Genomic DNA, 24210 nt, shown 5'->3' with positions numbered 1-24210 from the left:
CTGGTTTTTCATCAACAACAACAAATGGTTCCAAACTGAAGGATAAACTTATTTATTTCACTTTTAAAACAGGGCACAAGTGCCATGTTGTCACAGTACATTTTGTAAGTTGATCCCACAGCATTAGTATGAACAAATCATTTACAAAAATGTTTCTCTAATCACATTCAACCTGTGAAGAACTAAACTTGTTTTAGAAATGTCTGGCTTCAGGTGAGAGAGCTTCAGTGTGGCGTCTTCCCACTCAGCTGAAAGGCTGAGTATCATCTGGCTTCACTTGTTCTCTCACCCATATCAGTCAGCCACAAGCTCTAAAGACTGACTGCTAAACACGGCTGCAAATAACATCAATGATATGACCCAAGACATTGGATGTCCACAGGTTTGGAAATGATACAAGAGCTGAGAAAGTTTTACTTTGAAAAGTCTGGTAAATAAGGGCAAGCGATAATTACTTAAAACCAAAAGTCCTCATGGAAGAAGTTCCTCTAAAAATCAACTCAGGTACTTTGGACTTTTTAGTTTTGCACGTGCATCAACAGTCTTGGACAGAAAATACGTGACACATCGACCCAACCTGACCACATGTAAGAAATAGCTAAAATATGAACTGAAATGCTGCTTTTCTGATACTAGACCTAAAACATCCTGCTAGGTCTCGGCAAATGACTCGCAGGACACATTTGAAATAGTCTCCAGTTGGAGAAGGACAATAATGTAGGAAAATAAGCCATGAGGCACTTCACTAGTGATTTACCGGGTGCACTAACTGCACCCTGACATCCAACTGAAGCTACATCTTCCTGTAACACTAAGGCATTTGGGCTCGACTCTCATAAAAACGCTTGGAGGACCGCTGAAAATGTTAGTGACGCTATTTACATTTCATTTAACATTCAAAATACAAGGATATGCTACGAAACTGGAACTTATCAACAATGACACAGAAATAAAGCCGGGCTAACGATGTAGACAAACTCTCTTTTGTGCATTTAAATAAATAGAAACACTTCGGCTCATCTCTCCATCAGCACCGACGTGAGGTGATTTTCATGAGAGAGACGGAGTCAAAAAAGTTCAAGTCTTACTTCATAGGGGTCATGGGTTCATGACAGCCCTCTGGACTCAACACAGAGAAGAAATCAATCATGTTCTAACTCGATAAAGTTAGCAGCTTACCAAGAATGCTGGGAAATGACTTCAGCAAAAACAAGCATAATATGAACTAAATATTACAGTTTGCTAGTAAAGATCTACAATTTCCTTTTTACAAGCTTCTTATTGAACATACGTACATTGATATATTAATATAGTTGTCAGAGATGCAGACTGACTTTGTGGCTGCTCTGCCAGTCAGTTCTCTACAGGACCAGGAAACGTGATGCGGTGTGGTGTCTGCTGAAACCACTTTCTCATGCCTTCTGAAAAGCTGCAGTTTAATCTTTTAATCAATTTAACTACATGAAGAGGAATAAAAACAAATATTAAGCACTTTTTTTTTTTTTCTGTATAACTGTCTCAGGGGTACAGGGTTTTCTCACAAATTTTTGAATGCAGCCAGAGGATGCAGTTATTACACACACCCCCTACTGGAACTGACTTGTAGTAACAACATATGAGGAGGAAAAAAATCCCCAAGGGGAACTTGTGTCTTCATCGCAGCAGGGAATCAAGGGGAGTCCTGTCCTCATGTTTCTGGAGAGATGGAAATCCTGAATATTATCAGGTTGCAGGTAACTGAATAATATTCAGAGGTGACATGTGAATTCATACGATCTGAAAAGTAAACTGTAGCAGTGGCTTTTACCTGTGAGCTTCAGAATAAGATGGGTTTGCTGGATGTTTTCTCCTGGACGTAGGAGGTGAAGCGCTTGAGGAACTTGGGGTACTCTCTCTTAGCCACGGCTCTGAGCACGGAGGCAGGAGCCCAGCCTCCTGGATTTACTGCACGGACACACAAACACACACAATATACATTTTACTGCACTAGTCAGCACATTTGTTCACATCTTAACTAGTTCGAGCTGCTTTGAAAATACATGTTCCCTCAACCCTCTGGGTTAGACACATTTGCCTTTCTGAGCACAAAGTGAAACCTAAGCCGTGAGTGAAGCACAAACCAAACACCCCAGGGAAGGAAATGTGTCAATAAGCGATGGTGTATTTCCCTAATTTACTAGGCATGCATGTTTTTATGCAAACACACTGACGGCATATTTCCTCCTCTTAGAAATGACTAATATTCTCCTCCAACAGCAGCGGTGGTTGTAGTGGAAACTGGCAGAGCTGCTGATTCATTATTTTTCTTCATATCTTATAATAGAAAATTTAAGGCCCATTCAATCATCAGGGATAAAGCAGCGTTCACTAAGTTTTATACTCTTTGATATCACAAAGAATACATGATTAATACTAAAAGTATGAAAGTATGATGGAGAACCAGTGGGGAGGAAATGGCCTAAACTTATTCATCATCATCATTATAATACAGCTCTTCAGGACTTCCAAGCAGTAAAACAAAAATCCCTGCTGATAGCATTAATTACAATAACACAACCTGAACCTGCAGAGGTGGCAGAAAAAAGAAGCAATGATTAAACAATTATAATTGTTAACTAAATTATAGAAAATCAAGTTTTTGCTACGTTAACACTTTGCTCATCATGAGGAACCGAACTTCCCTAGTGCTATAGCTAGTAGCTAATAGCTTATATAGGTGACAGTATTTGATACAAGTTTGATACAGAAGCTCCACACTAAATTATAAAACAATTAAATTCACAATATCACAGTTTGTAGGTGAGAAAAAAAATAGAGAAAGATTTCCTAAATAAAAGACAACCTAAAACAGGCAGAATAAAATATTTTCTATTTACTTTTGTAAATTACATTTGCAAATTTTAATACCTTAGACTTCATTCTGTTCATAAGTTCACAACAGCCCAAAGCACAGACCCACTCACCATTAGCGAAGTATGTGATTTTGCACAGGATGTTGTCTCTGCTGATCTCTTTATCTCCCTCTGGTGGACTGACCAGGGTCTGACAGATCAAGGCGATGTTGATTTTGGCGCGGACACACTTGTTGGTCGGCTTTGGAAAGTGACAAGACAGAGAATTAATAACATTATATTGGTATTATTTATTTGATAGGGACGGAGCTTGTTAATTAACAGACAATAATCCTGCAAATGAGCCAGAGTTAGCTGTATAAGCTTATATTCACTTCAATAACCGGTTCTCACATGACGACCTGAAATAAAATGATGTCTTCTATAATAACAAATATCTATGGGTAATTTATGTGCATTTTGCACACCATAAAACAAGTAAATAACCCCTGATACAATTAGTTTAGTTTGCTTTAAGCCAAAGATTAAATTTCTTTTTAAGATTAAGATTAAGATTAAGAGGTTATGTTAGGTTTCTTAAGTAAACTATTCCAGTAGTTGTTTGACTCAGTCTTCTCAGTCAGAAAACTGACCCCAAGTTTGCAGTATGACTCTAGTGTCTTTCTGCATTATGAACTGACTCTAGGGCAGGTGCAAGGTCAAGTAAGGGTTTGAAGAAGAAGCAAGCATCAGCCAAAAATGTAAAGCTAATTAATTTTACTAAATGAACAAAGAGAGGCTTGGGTGTCAATAATCGAAGTGGATCTGAGGGAACCTGATGTCTCACCTGAGCATCGTCATGATCCACAGAGAAGTTGCAGACCAGCCAGGTGTCGGGGTCGTTCTCGTTGTTGGCTAATATCTTTCTCATGGCGGACAGGTACAGAACGTCCCTCTGAGACGCAGGCCACACCCGCTGGAACAGATCATTCAGATTACAGAGGTCCTAGACAAAACGTGATCATAACAAGCCGATCCATTCCACTGTTGAGCGCAGTGATCTGGTGGCTCTTACCTTGTGCGTTTGATAGACAATTGCTGCGTTTTCCGACAACGTCTCCACAACATTGAAGTTTTCAATCGTGGCTGAAGGAAGACAAGAGAACGTGAAGAGTCTGAATTATGTCTGACCAGTAAATTGGCTCTTGACTAAAACATATTTAGAAAAGACTTACTCTCCCAGTCGTTGCGATAGGAGGTGTCCCAAAAGTAGTGGCAGAGCTCATGACCAGTCACCCCCTTTACCGAGTGAGTGGCCTTCAGGGGGTCCAGAACGATCCCATTTTCTTCCACCTCTCTCCTGTACACCTGCACACACATTTTAAGAAAAAACAATACATAACCACTTTTTCTTATGAAGGATTCCGTTTATAAATCTAGCAGGCTTTGGTCCAACTATACATTTGCTATACAAGTAAATGTATTTTCAGAACTCATCATTGACTGTATGAGTAGGAGATAGTATCAAAGACACATTTCAACATCAGCTATTTCAGAAATCTGATATAAATATTAACATCTTACCTTCATTTCTCCCTCTTCCACAACCAGCTGCCAGTTGGCCTCTCCACCAACATCCTGCAGGGAGTAGGTCATGTGACTCTGCACCATCTCCTCCACCTGTAATGGCAGCCCAGAGACATAAGAAGGAGGTGATATTGATTGTGTAATGACAATTGGAAAAAGGTCCTCAGAGATCAACATGACATTATGGAGTGAATGGTGAGGACCAGACAAACACACTGCCTTAATAGCTGCACTTAAATGTTTATGAATCAAGAATGTTGTTTGATTAATAAATTATGTAAAAACATGTGTTCAACCAAAGATTCAACCTTTGTTCATAAACTGTGACTATGAATTAAAAATATCCTCTAAAAACATCTCTACAGCAGTCTGTTTGACCTGTGGCACCAAAAAAAAGGGTAATTTATTGGCAAAAATCATGTCTCTGTTACTTTATTCATCCCAGTAACATTATTCTACAATCCTGTCCCAAAACCACAATCCTTCTTTAACTAAGAGCCACAGTAAAACAGCTGGGACAAACTACAAACATGCAGGCTAGCACGCCAACAGGTACAAACAGGCAAGCTATCGTTGACGTAACATTATCAAGGGCAGTGGAGGTGGATATTAACGTACTATCAGTGACTGAGTTAACCATGTCACATATCAAAGATTGTGATGATCCTCAGGAAAATACAAAAATGAAGTGAAACAAAAATGGTCCTGATGAAAACCAGTGAAGACATTGTACTTTTTTGGACTATGACAAAAAAAACTGATTTGACTAAAAAAGCCTTGATTTTTCAGACAGGCCTACATTTAAACATATATGCAACACAGCAGAGTTGGTGGCACATTGACTATACAGATAAAAAACTATTCTTCCACACACAGGAGTTCATGCTTGATGCTGCTACAGCAAGGTAGAGGGTTACACGGCATATTATTAAATAAGCATGAGCTCTTCTTGCAGATTCATGCTAACATCCGGTTTAGTTTATGCAGGGGAAACATAGAGGAGGTTACCTCAGCACTGAATCTGTGGACATCCTGAGGAGCGGCCCTGACTATCAAAGTAGGGGGGGGCTGACTATGAGGCTACAGGGAAATTAAACCCGAGGGGATGATGGACAAAAAAAAAAAAAAAGGAGGGAAGAGACAGAGTTACACAAATGTGATGTGACACATAAAAAAACAAAATGTGTGAAATAAGGGAAAATAAGGAAGTTGAGGAAATGCAGCGGATGAGAGTAGCTTGTGTAGTTCAAGTGTGTGAAGAATTTAACAACCTTATCAGAGAATCTGTGTGAACCAGTGCTGGAGTAGACGTCTAAAAGGGGAACAGGGCTGGATCTCTGTATCCTTGTCTTTTCAGTCTGGCACTACAAACACACAAACATGGGTAGTTGCATCATGTTGGACACAAAAAAATACTTAAGTTCACATTTGCTTTTCAGTAAGTCACAGTTCACATTCTGTAATTAAACAATTTCTGATCTTATATTCACCTGCTCCTCAATTTTGTCTTGTCTGTCAAGAGCGGCCTCAACTGCATCAAAGAACTCATCCTCATTAATGAGGCTGTTTGGACCCTCCTGTAAATGAAATGGAGAGAGGATGTTACTTCTAAGATTCGTACACTAACCTCTAATCACGATGCATCATGGATAAATGTCATATTTACTTCACCTCATAATCGGGACCTCCAAAGTGAGACTTTTTCTTCAATTCCTTGAGGGCTGATTTGAAGCTCTCCTCTATTCTTCGCCTCTTCTCCATCTCCTACAAACAAACATATAAAATCAATTTACAGACACAGCGGTGAAAAGGAATTTATTCAGATACAGCACGTACAGTGTGCTGACTCAGCATAAATCCTTTTCTCCACTGTAGACAAAATGTTACGGCACCAATTATATATCTACTGATCTTTTTAAAGTATGCAAGTATGTATGTATGTATGTATGTATGTATGTATGTATGTAATACAGGTCATGTATCTCGAAAAGACGTCTCTCATTAAAATTTAAATAAAGAAATTATGGATGAAACATGGCCATCTGGACGCTGCAGTGATCCGGATGTTACACACCTTATCCACTCTCTTTTGCCAGCTGTCCTCTCTCTTCACCATCAGGTCGATGCAGTGGGACAGAGTGGCCAGGATCCCGGCTGTGGTGGCCTTGAATGTGATGGCTTCCCCCTTGAAGTCTATGCCATTGATTCCCTTGGGACTCAAAGACTGGAACACTGCACAGAAGAAGAACATCATCATCCATAACTTTGATTGCTGATATGGAGTAGTCACGAATGTTTCAGGTTAGAGAGGGAAATAACTAGTTTTCTGGGGCTGCAGCCGCACTACTCACATTTTTCTTTGCTGCCATTGTTGTTGTGCACAAACTCTCCATCTGTGCGGGTGTTGGGAAAATCATCTTCATCATCCTCCACGACTGAAAAAAGAAAACGAGTCTCAGAGAGGGGAGGCAAATAGTAAAAGCATCAAACAGGTGGTTGCTACACACAAGCCTTTTCTTGTGGGACCCTCCTGAAAGTAATCCAAGGTTCACGGACAAGGTAGCACATTGTGGCCCATTCAACAACTCAAACCACAGCACAGCACCAGACTCTGCTGTGCTGGACAATGTGACAATGGTCTGGTTTCATCTTCAGAATAGAGAGAGGGTGAGAGAGTAAGAAGGGGGCGAGCAGCACAAAAGCAGGGCTTCATTCTTCATGGCCATCTACAGACGCCTTGCACAGGCTGCAATGAGCAAATGTGCAGCCGACCAAGACAGGGTAAGAGTGAGGGGGCTACTGGAAGAACTACTTTCTGAGTCACAAGACATACACAACATCACATTCTTCACAACACTCACTACATGTTTCTTACAAACCACTTATATTTTCTTAATCTAAGTACAAGTAAACTCAAGATTATCTATACATATACATTGCTGCAGTACCAGTTACGTAACACACACTCGTTCTATAAATGTGAGGACACAGCCTTTCACTAACACAATTCATTTAGTTGACCCTTAACCTAACATCAACTTCATTTAAGCAAAAAAACCCAAGACAAAGCTGCATTATCGATTGGTCATATCCTGGATGCTCGCTCCCCCACCCCATTTCTCTGAAACTCGAGGCACACAGCCACTCACCCTGAGTCCAGTTCTGTGGGAGGAGGTATAAAGGGGTTTTCTTTCCACTGTCACCAAGTGCTTGCTCATAATGAGAGCCGATGGATTTCTCTCTAGAATATTGTCTTGTTAAGGCTTGACCTACCTCTTTAACGTGCCTTTAAATAATATATGTTGTGATTTACAACTATAAAAATAAACATACTCTTGTAAAAAAAAAAACACAAGGTATTGGAAAATGCTTGCGGTTAATGCTCAAATTGTAAAACAAGATTTTCAGCTTACATGTGACAAATGCGAAAAATATATGTGACAAATGCTTATATTCGAAAACCAATGAAAAGATATTGTTGCTTGACAAATGACTAAATAAAATAACCCAGATTCTGCTTGTGGAAGGAAATCTTTTTAGGTTCTTGTCCAAATTCCATTCCTAAACCCATATGAGTGAGCGACAAAATGTTAAATAGGAGTGTTGGTGTCTGTGGCTCTTACTTTTGTCCCTCTGCAGCTCATCCTTGGACTCGGCATCTGAACAGCTGTCAAAGTATTTCTGAAGCGTGTCCACCTGCCTGCACAAAATATCTCTGAAGGTCTCCATCTCTGCCAGCTTCTCTTTCAGGCTGTGACCCTTCTGAAGACAGTAAAGCAACAGAGTGGTTAGGCTTGTGTTTATATTGCCAATAGACCACTATGCAACAATTCCACTGCCAACAATATGATGACAAAATGAACTGCTTGCACCCCTCATGTGTGCAAAAGTTATCTGAAAGCAGTTCTTTCTTCAGCTACAGTAAACATTAGCCGGAAAACCCACCTTGAAGGAGGATGTGGAGGTGGCAGAGAAGCCGCTGGTGGCTGACGTGAGAGACAACATGGAGCCACGTCTCCGCAGACTGGACTCTGAGCCATAACCACAGTCGACCTGTAGAAAACAGACAGGGCAGGTGTCATAACAACAAAGGATTACTAACTAAAATACCAAACTAAAAAAATACACAGCCACATTCTTTGGTGTATGAAACCAGTGACGAATGAGACGTAACTGAGTTTGTTTTTCAGGCGAGTTAAACTGATCCAAGTACTCTCAGTTGGAAATGTTAATTTGTGTTCCCACCTGGCACTTTTAGTCTAACTAGCACATAATTATAAGAAAGATCTTCAACTACTTCCATTTAGATTTATTTAACATCTAAATACTGTATTTGGAACAGTTGAAACTCCATTTTACAAAGTTTTACAAAACCTTCGTAGTAATAATAATCTTTACGTTGAAATGAATCATATTCTTCCTCTAAACTTGACTGTTTCCCCTCTCCTATACTCGAGCAGCCCGGCCTCTCAGAATAGACGCTTGGTCACACCAGCAACAGAGCAGCTACAGGGACTGGTGGAGAAGAGAAACAGGGGTGTATTCCCTTTAAGACACACTTCTGCGTTCAACCACAGGAGGGCAGTATACATGCACGTGACTGGCAATGGCAAGAGCTCAGGGTTACTATCGGTCAACGGACAGAAGTAACTCTGCCTCTCATGGATTTCAGTCACGGTTGATTTCAGTCATGTTGCTACCCGACTGACTTCATCAGCTCAGATTGCACTTCTAAATTGCACATCTAAACCAGGTGGCTTAATCTATTTGATGACAGAACAAAATAAAAATAAAAAATAAATCCAAACAAGCAGAGGCTTTGTTGCTGCTTGATTATTGATTAAAATGTAAAAATATTAAATAAAGCAGCAGTAAAGTAACATTTATCAGCTGCTGGGCCTCTCTTCAACGACTGTTTAATATATGGCCACACACACAGACTTGTTCTTAAGCTGCATATAGCCTGGCGATGCTGTGCAACTGTTATGTAATGTAGGTGTGAGTGGAGATTAAAGACTCAATGAACACACACTACAGACAATAAAGGAAACGAAGCCTGGTGCTGATGACAAAACTGCCCTGAACAGGACATCCTTTTTTAAATGTGACATATTATGTAAACAAATTTAAACAGTTTAGAATAAAAGATGACCAGACACTATAAGAACATATTGTACAAGTTTAATTTTGCAACTGTCTCCTAGAAACTGTTGTTGTTTTCATGTGTTGCTGTTTCACTCTCTCAAACCCTGGGAAGACTTCAGTGTTGGCTGGGGTGTGTTGTGTCTCCTTGGAGACATTGGGCTGCTGAGTGTGAGTAATGTGAGTTAGGAAAGAGAGAAGCAGTTCCCGCTAAGTTAGAGAGTTTTCAGCAGTGACTCATTGTGGGTGGGATGACGGCTGGGTGTGCATGCATGTGCATGAGGCGGACACCCCTCCTGCTCTGAGTCATGATGTCTTCCTGGTGCTGAAATGAGCGGGTTAGAGGGAAAAGAGGCGTGTGTGCATGGGGGGGTGGGGGGGTTTCCCCACACGAAGGCCCATGTGTGAGCAGCAAGTGTTTTGGCAGATAGACTGCAGGTGTAGTGGCTGAAAGCTCACAACTGCACCGATCAGCAACAACATTCAAATCCAGTCACCAGTTTTAATGATGTAGCTTATCGGCCTATGCTCTTCTTCTATGGACTAGATTTATGTGGATGATGCACCGAGCATACAAACAAACCCATACAAACACACGTGCCACTACAGTGCACTGCACGGGAAATTAAAAAGTCCTGAATTCCTAAAAACTTGTCGACAAACGCACCAGTAGTGGAGGGATGATTATTGTTCCCTGGACTTCTCCCCTGTCTGATGTTCTCTCTGTGATACTCTACCAGAAAGACACACATCAATGATGATTCTAATTTGCTTCGAATGTGACAACGATTTTGTGTATTTTGATATGACCACTTCATTGTCTGCTGTGATAGAATGTGCATGACTTACCCTGTGCAGCTCAATGGCGTCAATCCACTGGTATCTGTGCTCTGGGTCTTGTGCTCTCAGGTACCACACACTGTCGTTCACACTGATGTCCAACCGGCACTCATCAAACTCATGAGGCTAAAAACAGGAAGTACAGATGAAAAGTTAGGTAAGTTAGTCTGTATTGAAAATATACTGTTAGGGTCAGTATCAGTCATTATAACAGAAGCTGAGAGAGGCTCAGATATTGGAGGCTTCTATTATATATTATCTGACAACATCTTAGGTCCAACTAATACTATGTCTCCTCTAATAGCATGGATCCTGCTACATTCACAACACGACAGGATTCTCACCTACAAGATGGCTGAGCTAATTGGCCAAATTATGTTACAAAGCAAATTTGAAAAACAATATCAACGTAAGATGCATGGCGGATGAGTAGCTGCTGCCAATGGATATTTTCGATAGGACTTATCAAATTGTGGGTGAAATTCAGATTTTGATAATGTGTTAAAAACATTGTGATATGATAGGGGCTGTGGCTCATGAGGTAGAGCGAGTCATCAACTAATAGAGGTTCAGCTGTTAGTTGAGTCCTTTGGCAAGATACTGAACCCCAAATGGCCCCCTGACAGAAATGATTGATGTGTGATGAGAAAGTGCTGCACGTCCATGCACTGTGAAGTGTGAAGCGCTTTGCATGGTCATCAGGATACATAATAAATACAGACTATTTACCACTTTGGCACTGTTTTTCCAGTCAAATAGGAAAAGCAAGAGGAAAAGCCTTGCTCTCTCCTGCTCAGGAAGTACAGAGAGAGGCATATGAAAGAGGATGCCATGTTAATAGCTACTGGAATCATCCAGAAAAGACAAACTGCTTATTTCGCTTCTTGGTTACATGCAGAGAGACAATCTGCTCTTGAGTTAATTTTAACAGCTGGAAATATGGCAGTCTGCCACAATCACAATAATGTGAATAAAATATCTTTAACATAGGCCTATCTCATAAAGATAGGAGCCAAAGATGAACCAGAGGCACAGCAGCTCCTTCAGACACTTGCACATAGGAACTGGCCTTTTAAGGCAACTTGCAGGATGGAGTATATTCCTAATAGCCCTCCAGTGTACTGTCAGCGCTGTAAAAGTGCTATGCTGTCACGGTCAGCAACCAAGGAGTGTGTATGTGTTGATGTGTGTGCTGGGAGAGGTTGAAAGAATGGTATTTACCTGTGTAGTGTACTGTTTACCAACTGCATCAGGCCCTCTGAAAGGACACCTCTGCAGTAAGTCCTAATGCTAAATCACGCTCAAGGTCTAATCGAATTGAAAGGACACAATAGTCTATAGAAGAAGGTCTGCCTTGCTCAGGCGTGGTCGAGGACACAGCTAGAGAGACCTAGAACTGCAATAGCATGAATGAGCAGCAGTTTAAGTGTAAGCACGACAATAACTACAATTACTGCATTGTTGTTGTTTGCCTCTGCCAACCAGTCTAGGAACAAGACTTAAGGTCGAAGTCTCTTTTTGCTGAACATCATGATGTCACTGTGAAGTGACAAAAACCAATCTGGGGTCTCTGTGTAAATTTGCCTGTAATCCACAGTATGTGCACTCATTTACTATGGAAGCAAACAATCAGCAGTGTTGCCACAACAGCTTTCACTGAGGAAACATTTGTGAATGCTGATAACAACTCAAGTGTTGATTTAATTAAGCCCCTTATGGATTTTGGAGGGTTATTTAATTAATTAGGTATTGTAAGGTTAAGTTTATAATTACACTGTATTGATCATTCACCAATTCGATTTAATCCGTACAAGGTTAACACAATTTACAAGTTCAATCCACCAGAGCAAGCTGGAATAAAAAGTCACATATGATCATTACCAATTGCTAGCTTGCAATTTATGATTGCAGAGTGAATGCAAGCGCCCATAACAGTCGGAGCCTAAATCATTGCAGAAGATTGTAGAACTTAATGAGTTGGCAGAGCTAGAAATTGCCCACTATGGGGTCTTTAAAGAGGTTTCATTGCAGGAGTGTTACTTGGCCATGTTGCCTGAACCCTGGACAGTGCTGAGGCAAAGACCAGGTGCTCTGCATCAGTAATGTGCAACATTACTTAAAGCGTACCAATGCTCATTTAAAAGAAGAGGTAGCAAAAGCAAGGAAGGACACAAGCATGATGCAACATTTATAAGAAAGACAAAAGATCATTAGACTCTACCTTGTATGGCCAGGATTACACTTTGGTGTTTTGAAATACAACTTCACCAGCCCAATGAACAAGTAAGTTATTATATTATAATAAAGGAATACAATTATAATCAGGGTGATCCTGCCTACAACTTGCAAGTTGACGTGTGGAACTTAAGTGGGATTATGTTGCTAGGAAGGTGAGAAAGCAAGTTCCTCTTGTTCACCGCTGGACAATGCAGTCATGGGTATACTGAGGATGAGAAATACACGAGGCTGGAAAAGTTCACAAAGATACAAGACTATCGTAAAAATAATCTATCACAGGAAGGTCATCTCAGCAGCCTTGCACTTTACAAGACGACGTGACAGGCTGAAAAAAGACCCATCTGGATCCTATGTGAAAGACAAGCAGATATATAAAAGGTGTAAAAACAACTCGAAATGTTGGATGATCTAAAACAAAGTTAATTTGTAGATTTTCTGTTGCTCAGTGGTCAAATGCCTTTCAACCCCCTGTGACCATGCACGGTACCAGCAGTACTAAGAAATGGATGGAGGGATACTTAAGATCAAACTACACAAAAGCATTGGCATCCCACTACAGATGAAGACTTTGATTATTTTAGTGGGTCAAAATAAATAACTCAAATAAGGCCCAAAAAATATATATAGATGCAGTATGTTACTTTTTATCATGCACCGATAGCTGTGTCCAACAAAGATATCGTTGATGTTAAGGTCAAGTGTGATGTCCATATGAAGCTTAAAGAGCCCAATGTGTTGGTATGTACCAACATAGCACCACAGACAACCAGTAGTGAAGCTATAGATATAATTTCCCAGCAGAGCAGTTTGTCTTTTGTTGATTTAGGAAACTGTATTGCCATTAGGAGCCTCCGCCAAGAACTATTTCTGAAGTCTGTCAAACTGCCTCCCTTTTTGTGGGACCCACCAGTCACTCAGCTGAGATAATACCCCACACTATTGTCATCAGTGTTAGTCTTTGATCAAATGTTTAGCTAAGATGAATGCCAATATCTAAATGACAAAACAGTTTCAATCTGTGTCTATTCTCTTCCAACATAAACTTCCTACTCAATGAGATATTCTGTGCTCCCCCTTCCAGCCCTCTGTTTTGAGCTGGTGTACGTGTCTCGAGTCACAATCCTGAGACAGGAATGGAGGGGTGTTCCATTTAAATAAGCCTAGGATTTTCAGTACTTAAAAAGGGTTAAGGGTCTGAAACCAATGCAAACATTGTGAAACCCTACAAGGATTGGGCCACACATTACTGAATTTCATCATTCATTTGTGCTCATTTAAACTTGATAATTACACTCTGAGGAGAGGAGATTGTGACGAATACAGTCTCTTGTACTTGGAACATTACTACTCTGGTCTGGAGCAAGGAACATCTTTCTGGAGACACAGAATCCCTGTTGCACTGGTGGTGGAAACACTGATGCACCAAGTGGTCATAATCAAAGACAGGGAAACGGAAAACTAAATCAACAGGGGTTACTGCTGGAACCACATTCTGTCATTGAAACACACACACACATTCTTGAACCTCTGTTTGATCCCGAGCGTAGAGGAAGTTTCATCGTATGAGGAAGAGTCTAATTTCCTGTCAGGAGACACTTTGTAAGTTCCACAAAGCCTGATGTCACTCCAAACTATTTGTCTGAGCAATACTTGATCACTAATCTTTCTTTCTCTTCCTTTAGCTCTTTAACTACCTCAATAGGTTTTGCTGTGATGTGATGAGGAAAGAGCCAAATCCTCACATCCAGTGCCACTGAAAATTAAAATTTAAATGATAATCCCGCTTCCAAACTACTATAGATCCAGTTTATGTTCTTATTGCCATGTATCTTAAAATGCTAATGGTGGTTACCAGCCTGTGGAGGTACAGATAAAGTCTGAAACCAGAGCACACTGTAGTTGTTCAGGTTAAAATTAGGAATTGTTCAATTATATAAGTTAAAACATTAAACCCTGTGCCTGAGCCACTGGATGTACAGAACATAGGGAGATTCATTGTTAACATTAGCCATGGCCAAAGCTGCCTTTCAAACTGAGCTGGTTTACATTAATACAGGAATGTTCAATTTGCCTTGGTGGATAACCTTTTATAACTTAGTTCGTATACTTCTGTACAAACATCTCTTGTCCCTGTAATACTAATCATCTGTTTAGATCTCAACACTGAATTATATCCAATTCAGTTTGTGATATCAAGTTTAGTAATTAAGCTGGCTGAAACATATGACTTACTTATATTGGCGTGGAGACGCGGACAGGTAGCAGACACAATGGAATGCACATCAAATAACGTAATCTAATCCAGCAGCTCTGCCTGGTTACTCCCTTCGCAAAACCTACATGCTCCAGTTTTATTTTACACAGAAACAAGAGGCTGTTGAAATCTTCTGAAATTTCACTGCACCAGACAAGACATAAGAAACATAGTAAATAGGAGAATTGTGAACCACAAGCAATGAGCTGCAGGTGCCGTGTTCAGTCATATTATTATAATGTCAGTTTTTGAAACATGACTCTACAAAGAAGAAATCAAATGTTATCTTACAGGTCTGGAGTTTCTCAACTCTAGTGTTAAAATGAAACCTCTGAATGACTCATTGTGCAATTAAAATGGATTATACACTCTGAACCGAGGAGATTGTGTTTGCACACATGTCTGCACAAACTGTGAAGAGGTTAGCCTGGTTAGTCGTATTGTAAGAAACTTTGACATGGCTGTAGCAACATTCCACACAATGGCAGCGAAATTAGCGATTCCCAGTTAATTCAATGTATAACATGGTGCAAGTACAGCATGTCTGATAGTTACTTTCAAAGCAATGGGATGAAAAGAGGAGACGCAGAAATCAAAGAGAGAAATACTGGTAAAAAAGAGAAAACATTTCTGTTCTAAAAAGGCAATAACTGTCTGCTGACCCCCATCTCTCGCTATAATCTTCATTATTTATGGTCCAGACCTCTGAGGCCTATTTCCATTGGAATGAGGAATGACTGTGGTAGAGTACCATAGAGGTAAATATTTACATATGCTGGGAATGGATCAAGCTGAACAAATACATCTAAAAGGCAAGGCACGCACCACGCTGACTGGGAACACAAACTAATTCATATCCCTTGTTACTGTTTGGAGAGAGATAGACCGAGCGTAAGTCAATGAATGACCTGGATTCCTACAGAAACATGATGAAAGGTGAAATGGTGAGAACCTCCAGCATTAAGTGCTGTTGACAAATTTTCCTTTTGTCCTTTTTTCATTTTGTCTGTACTGTAGTTAAGTGTGGCAGTTCTACTCAATCTTTGAGACCCCATATTATTGTACGCCTTATAACGTGGGAGTGCTTGCTAAAAGAAATGTTGGCTGTCACTAAGGTCCGAATGGTCTGGAGCTGGACTGTCTAGGGACACAGCATTACTAATCATATGATGATGTTTCCAATAATGTGTTACCACATAGGATGCTGTAACTAGAGTCAGCTGACAGGCCAGTTACCCTCAAGCATTGCTTGTGACATAATCAGGAGTTTTTTTTTTGTTTTTTTTTAACGGAAAAAAACAGGGTTATCAGTTGAAGATGTAGTTTGAGAAATGTTAGAGTTAAGTCTAAGGCAACAAACGTGTGGTGGATGCCTAACATCTGAATCACATCTTACGGGTCACATGCCAAAATTCTCTATGTGAGGGCCTAAGGGAGGAAGAGAGTGGGTGGATCAAATACTGGTGGAAGCAGGAACAGCTGATGTTGTTCTTTAAATTTCTTCCCATGATCCTGAGGTAATAAACTTGTTCCCATCATGCTGATTTTTTAAAACATGCTCTAGCATTACAGTATTAGAACATCTTGGCTTTGTGTTATTGAAATGTTAACTAATTTGTACACTTTGTTTTGGTAGTACTTCGGCACTGGAAAAACTGCAGAAAATTTTGTTTTTTTTGTCCCTGCTCAAAGTTCCTCTGAGTTCCTGTGCGATTTCACAGTAACTAAAATATATTTTATATTAAAAATCGAAATGTATATTTCCTAGCACAGTGTGTCATTGCCGTTGCAATTTGAACAAAGCATACAATGTAGGAAATAAGTGTGGCCAAAGGGGACCTTCAGGGAGTCTTATACGGTGGTGTATTTGCCAAGAACCGACCCTTAGAGCCAAAACAAAACAAAGTTGGTTGTATAATTTTTCTACCAGCGTTCTTCTACTTTCTTATCATCGCTAACAACAGTAGTTGCCCAAGAATCAGTTAGTCGAATACAATTGTTAGTGGCTAAACAGTACACTATCAAGGCAAATGAGTTCAGCTGATGCCAACAATTATAACTTTAGTGATAAGTAAATATATTATTTTTCTTCCGCAATTTATTTTAGTGATTATGAAATAAAGACATAGCTATGTCAACTCTGAATAGCAAAATAATTTGATCATAAGACACTGATAAGATAAGAAAACTCTTTGGTGGTGCCACTACAGGGGAACATTCAACACTAAAAAATCCTAGCCAGTGCTTTCTCTGGGATTTTTCTTAACAGTGGTGGCTGCTATAAAAAAATATAAAATCAATAGTGAGTGTGTTCTTTTTATGCTCTTCACTATTCACTAAGGCGTGTGCAGTAACTAAGCCTTACAGGAAAACTTCTACTTGTAGCTCTTACTGTATTAAGACCCCGCAGCGCAGGTCAACAAGTGATTCTGCTCCTATGCTTTTTTCCCTTACTTACATGTAGAGCTGGACTTTATAATAACATGTTAAATTAATATTTATGTTCCTGTTTAGATGGGGCTACGCGTATTTTGCAACAATGGATTTGAAAAACAGCATTGTTTGATAACCAGCAGGAATAACTTGTCTCCTGGCCGCAGTCTCTGTCTGCAAATGTGTGTGTGTGTGTGTGTGTGTGTGTGTGCCTCTGCTGTCTCTGTTGCTATTCACACACAAACTGACAATCGCATGTATTCAGTTAATAATCAATGGTGTCCGATCATGAATACGGATAATTTAGGTCACCTTAAACCTGATGTCCCGGCTATGCAAGTCTCGTGTTGTGTGCGCCAGGGGATTTGTGTGCACACACATTGTTGGACTGTTTTTCACTGTGTTTAAATAGGTGCCTCAAAATTTCTTGAACAAATCAAACAAACACAAAGTAAACCTCAAGTACTGTATGTGTCCCAAAAATGTCTGATTAGTGTTGGGGTTTATTGTTTTAGTGTGAAGTGAGCATGAGTTAGCGGGGGGAGTGTGGAGGGCAGATACTATGGAAACTCTGACATGGTGTAAGGGCTATAATGTGTGTTTGCCCCAATCCATTCATAAGCAATGCTGCACACTATATGTTGTAATGGAAGATTGTTCTCTTTTGTGGCTATAATGAGAAAGGTGTTGTTTCCGCACTCTTAGCAAATGTTGAACTCTTTCACAAACATCAGTATTTGTTCCTGAAAGACGTTAAAAAAAACACCAATGTTGCACAAATGTAAACAGAACAAAAGATTTCTACTTACAGTAATAACAGCTTTACTAAGGCAGAGGGAACCTCGACAGCCATACTCGGTCTCATCTTGGGACTTGTAGTAGCTCAGTGTGTTACTTTTCAGCACCACCCAACGGTCCTGCCAGCCATGGATGTAGTTTGTCCACTGGAAAAGCAAAGCATTTATATTAACATCTTAGTATAGTGAGGGACAAGGAAAACCTCACATTAAGCAATGATATTTTTGCAATAAATACCACCTTGAGATGTAGTCACTAAGATTACTATTTTTACAGATAGTAAACATATTATACATTACAGCCTCAGAGCTGCGACTTAACAATGTAACACAAAGTAGTGAATCTTTAATGATATTGGTGAACCTTTAATTGGAGAGTGGTTTCTATTTTGGCTGATTAACTCAAAGAAAAACAGAAAGTGCATGTGTTTTACTTGAGATGCTTGAACTTCTAGGGAAATCTGAATTAGGACACATGTGGGATTTTAGGGCACAAGTCCTTTGACGTGTTAAGGGCTTAGTATGATTGAACAGGTGAGCTTTTCTGGATGCAGAGCTCCTTAATCTCACAATATGCTTGGTTAGCAGGTCAACATGCAATCTGTTGGGAAACTCAGTGCACAGTGAGATTAATACCACGTTAGCTTGCCAGCAGCTTAACTAATTTAAACTGTGGTCATTTTGACCAAAATAAAGCATTGCACAAGTGAGCAGAGGCATATGGCAAACTAGGTTACCAAGACTTTGTCTAGCAACAGGCTTAACTGTCTGTTTACCAAAGGAAAAAACAAACAGGTCAACACTATCTTAGACTGTTGTTATTAAAATGCATGGTTATACTAGTCTCATCATCAAATGTCTTTCGTTATTATTCTTCACAGCATCACTGTACATATGACACCAGGACAGTACGATTTGTTGTGTCCATGTTGTTATTGTAGTGGACATGACATATTCACAGGGATGAGCAGCAGTCCTGATTTAACCTTTGAAATGAGCTCATCGCCCACAAGATTAGTAGGAACCTTTCTGAAAGGGAATTGCAGGAAGTCCCCTTAGCTAAACTAACACCTGCTCCACTTGGTATATTACTAACAGCGTTGTGCGGCCGAATGTGATCCCCAGATGCCCGCACTCACTGCACCAACATTAGATGTGCAGCCCACGGCTAATGCGTGCATAACCTGGAATGAACTGTCTACTCCATCCAAGACCACAGCAAATTAATCAATACGTGTTTCGATGGCTTTGTGGGCCAATGTGGCTAGCTGTGCATTACACACTCCGCCATACGATTTCACAACAGGGGCTTTCCTATCGCTTCAGTGGGGATCTAATCCTACCGGGCAGAAATGTGCAAATGTTGATGGAGGGTAAGCGATCCAGCAACACCCTCCCCCCGAAATAGAACTGCCATGATTGGTCATAACATTGTGAGACTGCCTCATTTCACCCCGATATTAAGACAGGCTACAGTAATGCCCTTTAGCACCTGGCAGTGACATTGACCGAGTCATACTAAGAGATTCTTACCTTACTGAGGACTCCGCTGAACCGGCCGTTCCCAACAGGATGTGCAGGCTCCTCTTTGGGCTCTAAATCCTCCTCGGAGCCGTAGGAGTTCCAGCTCTGGTTGTCAGACATGATGCTATGTGGCTAACGCTTGTGTCAAAACAAACCAGGCATGTGACGCAGAGACTGTCAAATGTGCACTGACGCTGTTCGCTAAGCTGGTGTTACAGGAGCAACAGTTTACCAAACCATGTTGCGTTGCTATCGACCGGCTAACAGCGCTGAGTGCAGGAGGAAATAGCCCCGGCTCGGTGGGGGTCGATATCAAGCTCCCACACCGCGCAATTTAACCTCAGTTAGCTAAAATGGTCGGCACACATTCTCTGGTCGCACAATTCGGGTGAACGGTCGCTGTCAACTCAGCTCCACTGCCTCTTCCCTCCCGCGTCCGTCCGGTCCCACAAGGGGCAGGAAAGGCAGAAATGTGGGTAAGTAATGTCGGGCAGGCGGTCAGCAGTCACAGGGTAATCCGTCACTGACTTCCAGGGAGACGTAGATTCCGTGTCAGCGGCTGTTTACCTGTGTAGCCCAGAGACAGCTCTCCAACTCTGCGCCATGTTCCTTGGTCTGAGCTCCTCTGACGTCTGCCGCTTCGCTCTGGATCAGCGCGTGCTCCAATTTGTGTGGTGGGTAGGGGCGCTGGCCCGCGTGACGTCACCAAATCCGCTCCTAATTCGGAACAAGGCCCCGCCCCCTCTTTATAATACTCAAAATAGACCGATAAGTAATACAGTACTACTTCTGAACATACTGTGAAGATTAAAACACATTAGATATTTTTTAATTGAACTGCACAGTACAAATACTTATACCATATCTATGACTTATACAACGAAATGCAGTTTAGCATCTAACCAGAAGTGCAAAAAAAGGCAGTGAAGTACAGTATTAACAGGTATTGTATGATATAAGAACTATGAGCAGTAAGAAATATATATGGAATAGTACAGTATTATCAGGTATTGTATGATATAAGAACTATGAGCAAGATAAATATATAAATACGAAATATATAAGTACTAAACATATTGAGTAGTACTTAACAGTACTACTTAACACACTGTGGAGAACTAATACACACAGAGGAGTACTAAAACACACTGTGTACTATAAAACACACAATAAACAGACTGAGGAACAACCAACTAAGCCCTTCTAAACAGACTCAGGAGTCCTATACAAAATACGGTGAGGATTAACAAAACAGATTAAGCATTACTAAAAAATATAGTTTACTGTGTACTGAAATAGACTGGAGTAGTAAAACAAATAGTAGAGTACCACCAAGACTGAAGAGAACCACTCTCCACAATACACACCCACCTTATCAGGTGGTCTTTTTACCCAGAGAGACATCTCCCACCAAACCCTCTTGATCGCACTGCTGCTGCAGTAGTGCCACCAGTTGCTTCAGCCCTTCCACCACCCCAGCATCCACCTGTAGGCTCCAACAGGAGGGGGGGGGTTACAAGTTACAAATGCGGTGAAATTAACAGCCCAACGAGACAGTAATGAAATGATTGAATTCACTAAACAATTGGTGAAAAAGGCACACAAGGCATTATTAACTGTTACCTCAAAATACTATTTGACGTAACACATTCATTCATGAAGAATGTTCCCACCCTGACTCCTTCTTGACATCATCTGTACTTATACGTAAACTGACAGTCATGTGATAATCCTTATGAGATTTAGCATATACACAAAGACACATCGATCAGACACACAAACTCACGCTTATGCATGCACATCTCTCTATAGTTGTAAGGCCTTCCCTAGCCCCTTACCCTATCCTAATCTTAATTCTAACACTAACCCTAAAACCAAGTCTTAACCCTCAAACAGCCCTTTGACTTTGATTTTGACAAGCAAAGATGTCCTCACAATGATGGTATTGAACCAAAATTGGGCCTCATAGCTATAGATAGACATGCCCACAAACACACACACACACACACATACACAAACACACACCAACTCAGGAGAGGTGGGAGAGGAAGGACAGCTTTTGGCCATGTCATGGGGTTTTGGGAGTGTGATACAGTTCCATGAAATCATGAGACCTGGAAATGAAGAAACCACAAGACTTCGATTAGCTCCACAATCCACTTCTTCTCATGCATTAAAAGGAAAAGCCTGAGTGAAAGGTACTTGAGGTTTTTGTTCAAGTTTATCTGTGGAAAGTTTATCAGATAAATAAATGTATCTTCTGGAAAGTGTGTTTGATTGATTCAAAGTATTTTTTTCCAGGCTTTCATGTATAACAGTTTAATCTTAATCTGTGCATTACATGTGAAAACCACATCGTATAGGAGAAGAAAGTATTGTGTGGTAAAAGTGGGTGAGAAAACAAGGCAAAGCTCCTCTCAGAGTGACACTGGCCCTGATTTATTCTCTTCCCATTACAAATTCATTTCCTGAAAACTCTGACAGTGACTTGGCAACATGGTGGGGGACCCTGGAGGATAACCTGTTGTTTGACTGGATAGGATTTCAACACTTGATGTAATCACGGTGACACACCAACTGCCCCTGACTTAGAGGATCTGTGATTCATTTAGAGGCCAGGAGTCAAGGACCATGACTCAGTCAGGGCTGATCAAGCAGTAATGTGATTAAATTCCATCTTCCTTTGAGCTGCAGGTTCCTAAAAGTTCAGCTGATCCGAGTGGGCAAAAGTGAAGGAAGCAGCTGCTCCACCGGGATGGATTATTTAGTTTTATTTTACATGGTGTCATCCACTTCCCTATTGACAGCAATACAACTGCTCAATCGTGTACGTTTAGAGAAAGAAAACAACCCTGATATCCTGCTTTTCAAGTTGAATGTACTCATTGAAGTTTAATCACTAGATCATGGACTCTATGTCTCAAAATAACAATTTGTTTGGTGAGCTTTATATAAGAAACCAACAAGTTTCCAACAGCTGCTTGTGGACGTGACTGCCCAACACCAGCTTCAGGCAGGACAGCCTCATGAGAAGTCTTACATAAAAAACCTGAGAAAAGGTTTGAGCAGAGGGCGACCTGCTGTGCCCCCTGCTGGTGATCAGTCAGACACAACAGTAACCATGCATGTGTGACTTCATGTTAGGAAATGTTTCACTTCAAAAAAACAAAACAAAAAATAAAAATAAAATGTTTAAAGATAATTCTGCGTTTCCCTTACGTTCTCAGTATTGGACGGTCTGATACTCAATCTAGTTTTAGTTTGACATTAAATCAAAGTAAATTTATCATGATGAATATGTGTTTTCATAAAAATACTAATAGCAAATTGCATTAGGTAAAAAATAAAAATCGAAATTTGTGGAAAAAACTCTCTCTGTTTGACAATACAGTATATACAGTCTAAAATTGTTGTCCTAAAACAACAACAACAAAAAAAACAATATCTCAATAGTCCCATAAATACTTCACACAAGAGAGATCTCACAGCTCTTGTATAAGCTTGAGGTATGGTTGGTTTATTTACAAACATTATATCTATAATGTCTGTGGATCACAGGTAGGTGAGAAAGTTAGAATGAATCTGTTCAAGGAACTGAGTTTCAGTGCTTTGACAACAGAAAATACTAGGAAATATTTGTAAAGATAAAATATCATAAATAATAAATATCTGAAATATCAGTGTGGACTCATCATCAGGTTTTAGTTGTCCTTGCTGTTCTCTTGTCTGGACAGATGAGAAATGTTTATCCAATTTCATCTTCAGTAACGTCCAGCAGGAGTACCACTATACTGGACGTTTTTTTATACAAGATTGAAAAATTACGAACTATAGGTTCATTCACTATCGTCATAATGAACTGACAGCTGAATGATAGCATAGAGAGAGAAGTCATTTTAGACAGCTTAAGGTTGATTGGTGCAAGACGAGCGTGTCAGGCTGTGATTGGATAAAAAGAGGACCAGCTTGTGGAGCCTAGGTAGAGCGAGTAAGGATTAATAGCCGTCAATTGCTGTCGACACAGTCTTGGTTCAGACTTATATGGCTCTGGTTCCAAAGTGGGTTTTCCCACAAAAGGTCAAACAACAGGCTTTATAATAGGATTATATTTTATCTTAATATTAAATGTTAAATATATTCAACCAGTCTGCATCTACAGAGAAGCAACGTGTGGGACAAATGTTATTATTGCTACTGAAAGCATGATATAGGACGAGTGCTTGTGCCTCCAAAATATACATATGTAACTCAAAGGTTTAAAAGTAGTACGTCAGAGTCATTGTATTACAATTATTCAGTCTCCATCTATATTCAACACTGACCAGGACACCTGCTTATGATCAGTATTATCTATTTCATTCTTGGACACTAGGCGTCACTTCAGTTAGTATTCAGGAGCAGGCCTGTGAAATGTCATAGATGGCTGGAAATTGAAACGAGAAAACATAAAGTGAATTATGTTCAACTCGAATCACATCAACTTTTATTGTCATGACTGTACATTGTATGTTTATGAGCATGGTGAGTAGAAATATATGCATGTTAAACAATTAGCATGCTATTG

At 40.3% G+C, this 24210-nt stretch overlaps 1 protein-coding gene across 4 annotated transcripts; it reads right to left on the bottom strand.

Moving 5' to 3' along the window:
* Positions 1-36: 36 nt before the first annotated feature.
* Positions 37-20299, bottom strand: LOC133975429 (ceramide transfer protein-like). Of its 4 annotated transcripts, XM_062413367.1 has the most exons (19): positions 19656-20299; positions 18135-18269; positions 10410-10526; positions 10228-10293; positions 8364-8471; positions 8042-8180; positions 6770-6853; positions 6493-6650; positions 6090-6182; positions 5909-5995; positions 5690-5782; positions 5427-5498; positions 4416-4511; positions 4067-4199; positions 3907-3977; positions 3679-3807; positions 2964-3093; positions 1808-1944; positions 37-1695 (listed from the first exon to the last, which is right to left on the bottom strand). In XM_062413367.1, exons 1-18 carry the CDS (start codon positions 19764-19766, stop codon positions 1817-1819), a joined length of 1950 nt encoding a protein of 649 aa, XP_062269351.1. In that variant the 5' UTR covers positions 19767-20299; the 3' UTR covers positions 37-1695; positions 1808-1816. The 4 variants fall into 4 exon arrangements, with proteins under 4 accessions (XP_062269351.1, XP_062269353.1, XP_062269352.1 ...); XM_062413369.1 differs by lacking the exon at positions 5427-5498; XM_062413368.1 differs by lacking the exon at positions 10228-10293.
* Between the last annotated feature and the right edge of the window lie 3911 nt (positions 20300-24210).

Source organism: Platichthys flesus, chromosome 19 (genome assembly GCF_949316205.1).
Source record: "Platichthys flesus chromosome 19, fPlaFle2.1, whole genome shotgun sequence".
NCBI lineage: Eukaryota > Metazoa > Chordata > Actinopteri > Pleuronectiformes > Pleuronectidae > Platichthys > Platichthys flesus.
This window is presented reverse-complemented; position numbering and strand designations above follow the sequence as displayed.

Excerpts from the sequence above, each read along its gene's own strand:
- LOC133975429 (XM_062413367.1), bottom strand. The coding sequence starts at position 19,766 with ATGTCTGACAACCAGAGCTGGAACTCCTACGGCTCCGAGGAGGATTTA. Across the intron at positions 8,472-10,227 it reads TAATCATCCCTCCACTACTG|GTCGACTGTGGTTATGGCTC; the intron begins GTGCGTTTGTCG and ends TGTTTTCTACAG. Across the intron at positions 3,094-3,678 it reads TGGATCATGACGATGCTCAG|CCGACCAACAAGTGTGTCCG; the intron begins GTGAGACATCAG and ends CACTTTCCAAAG.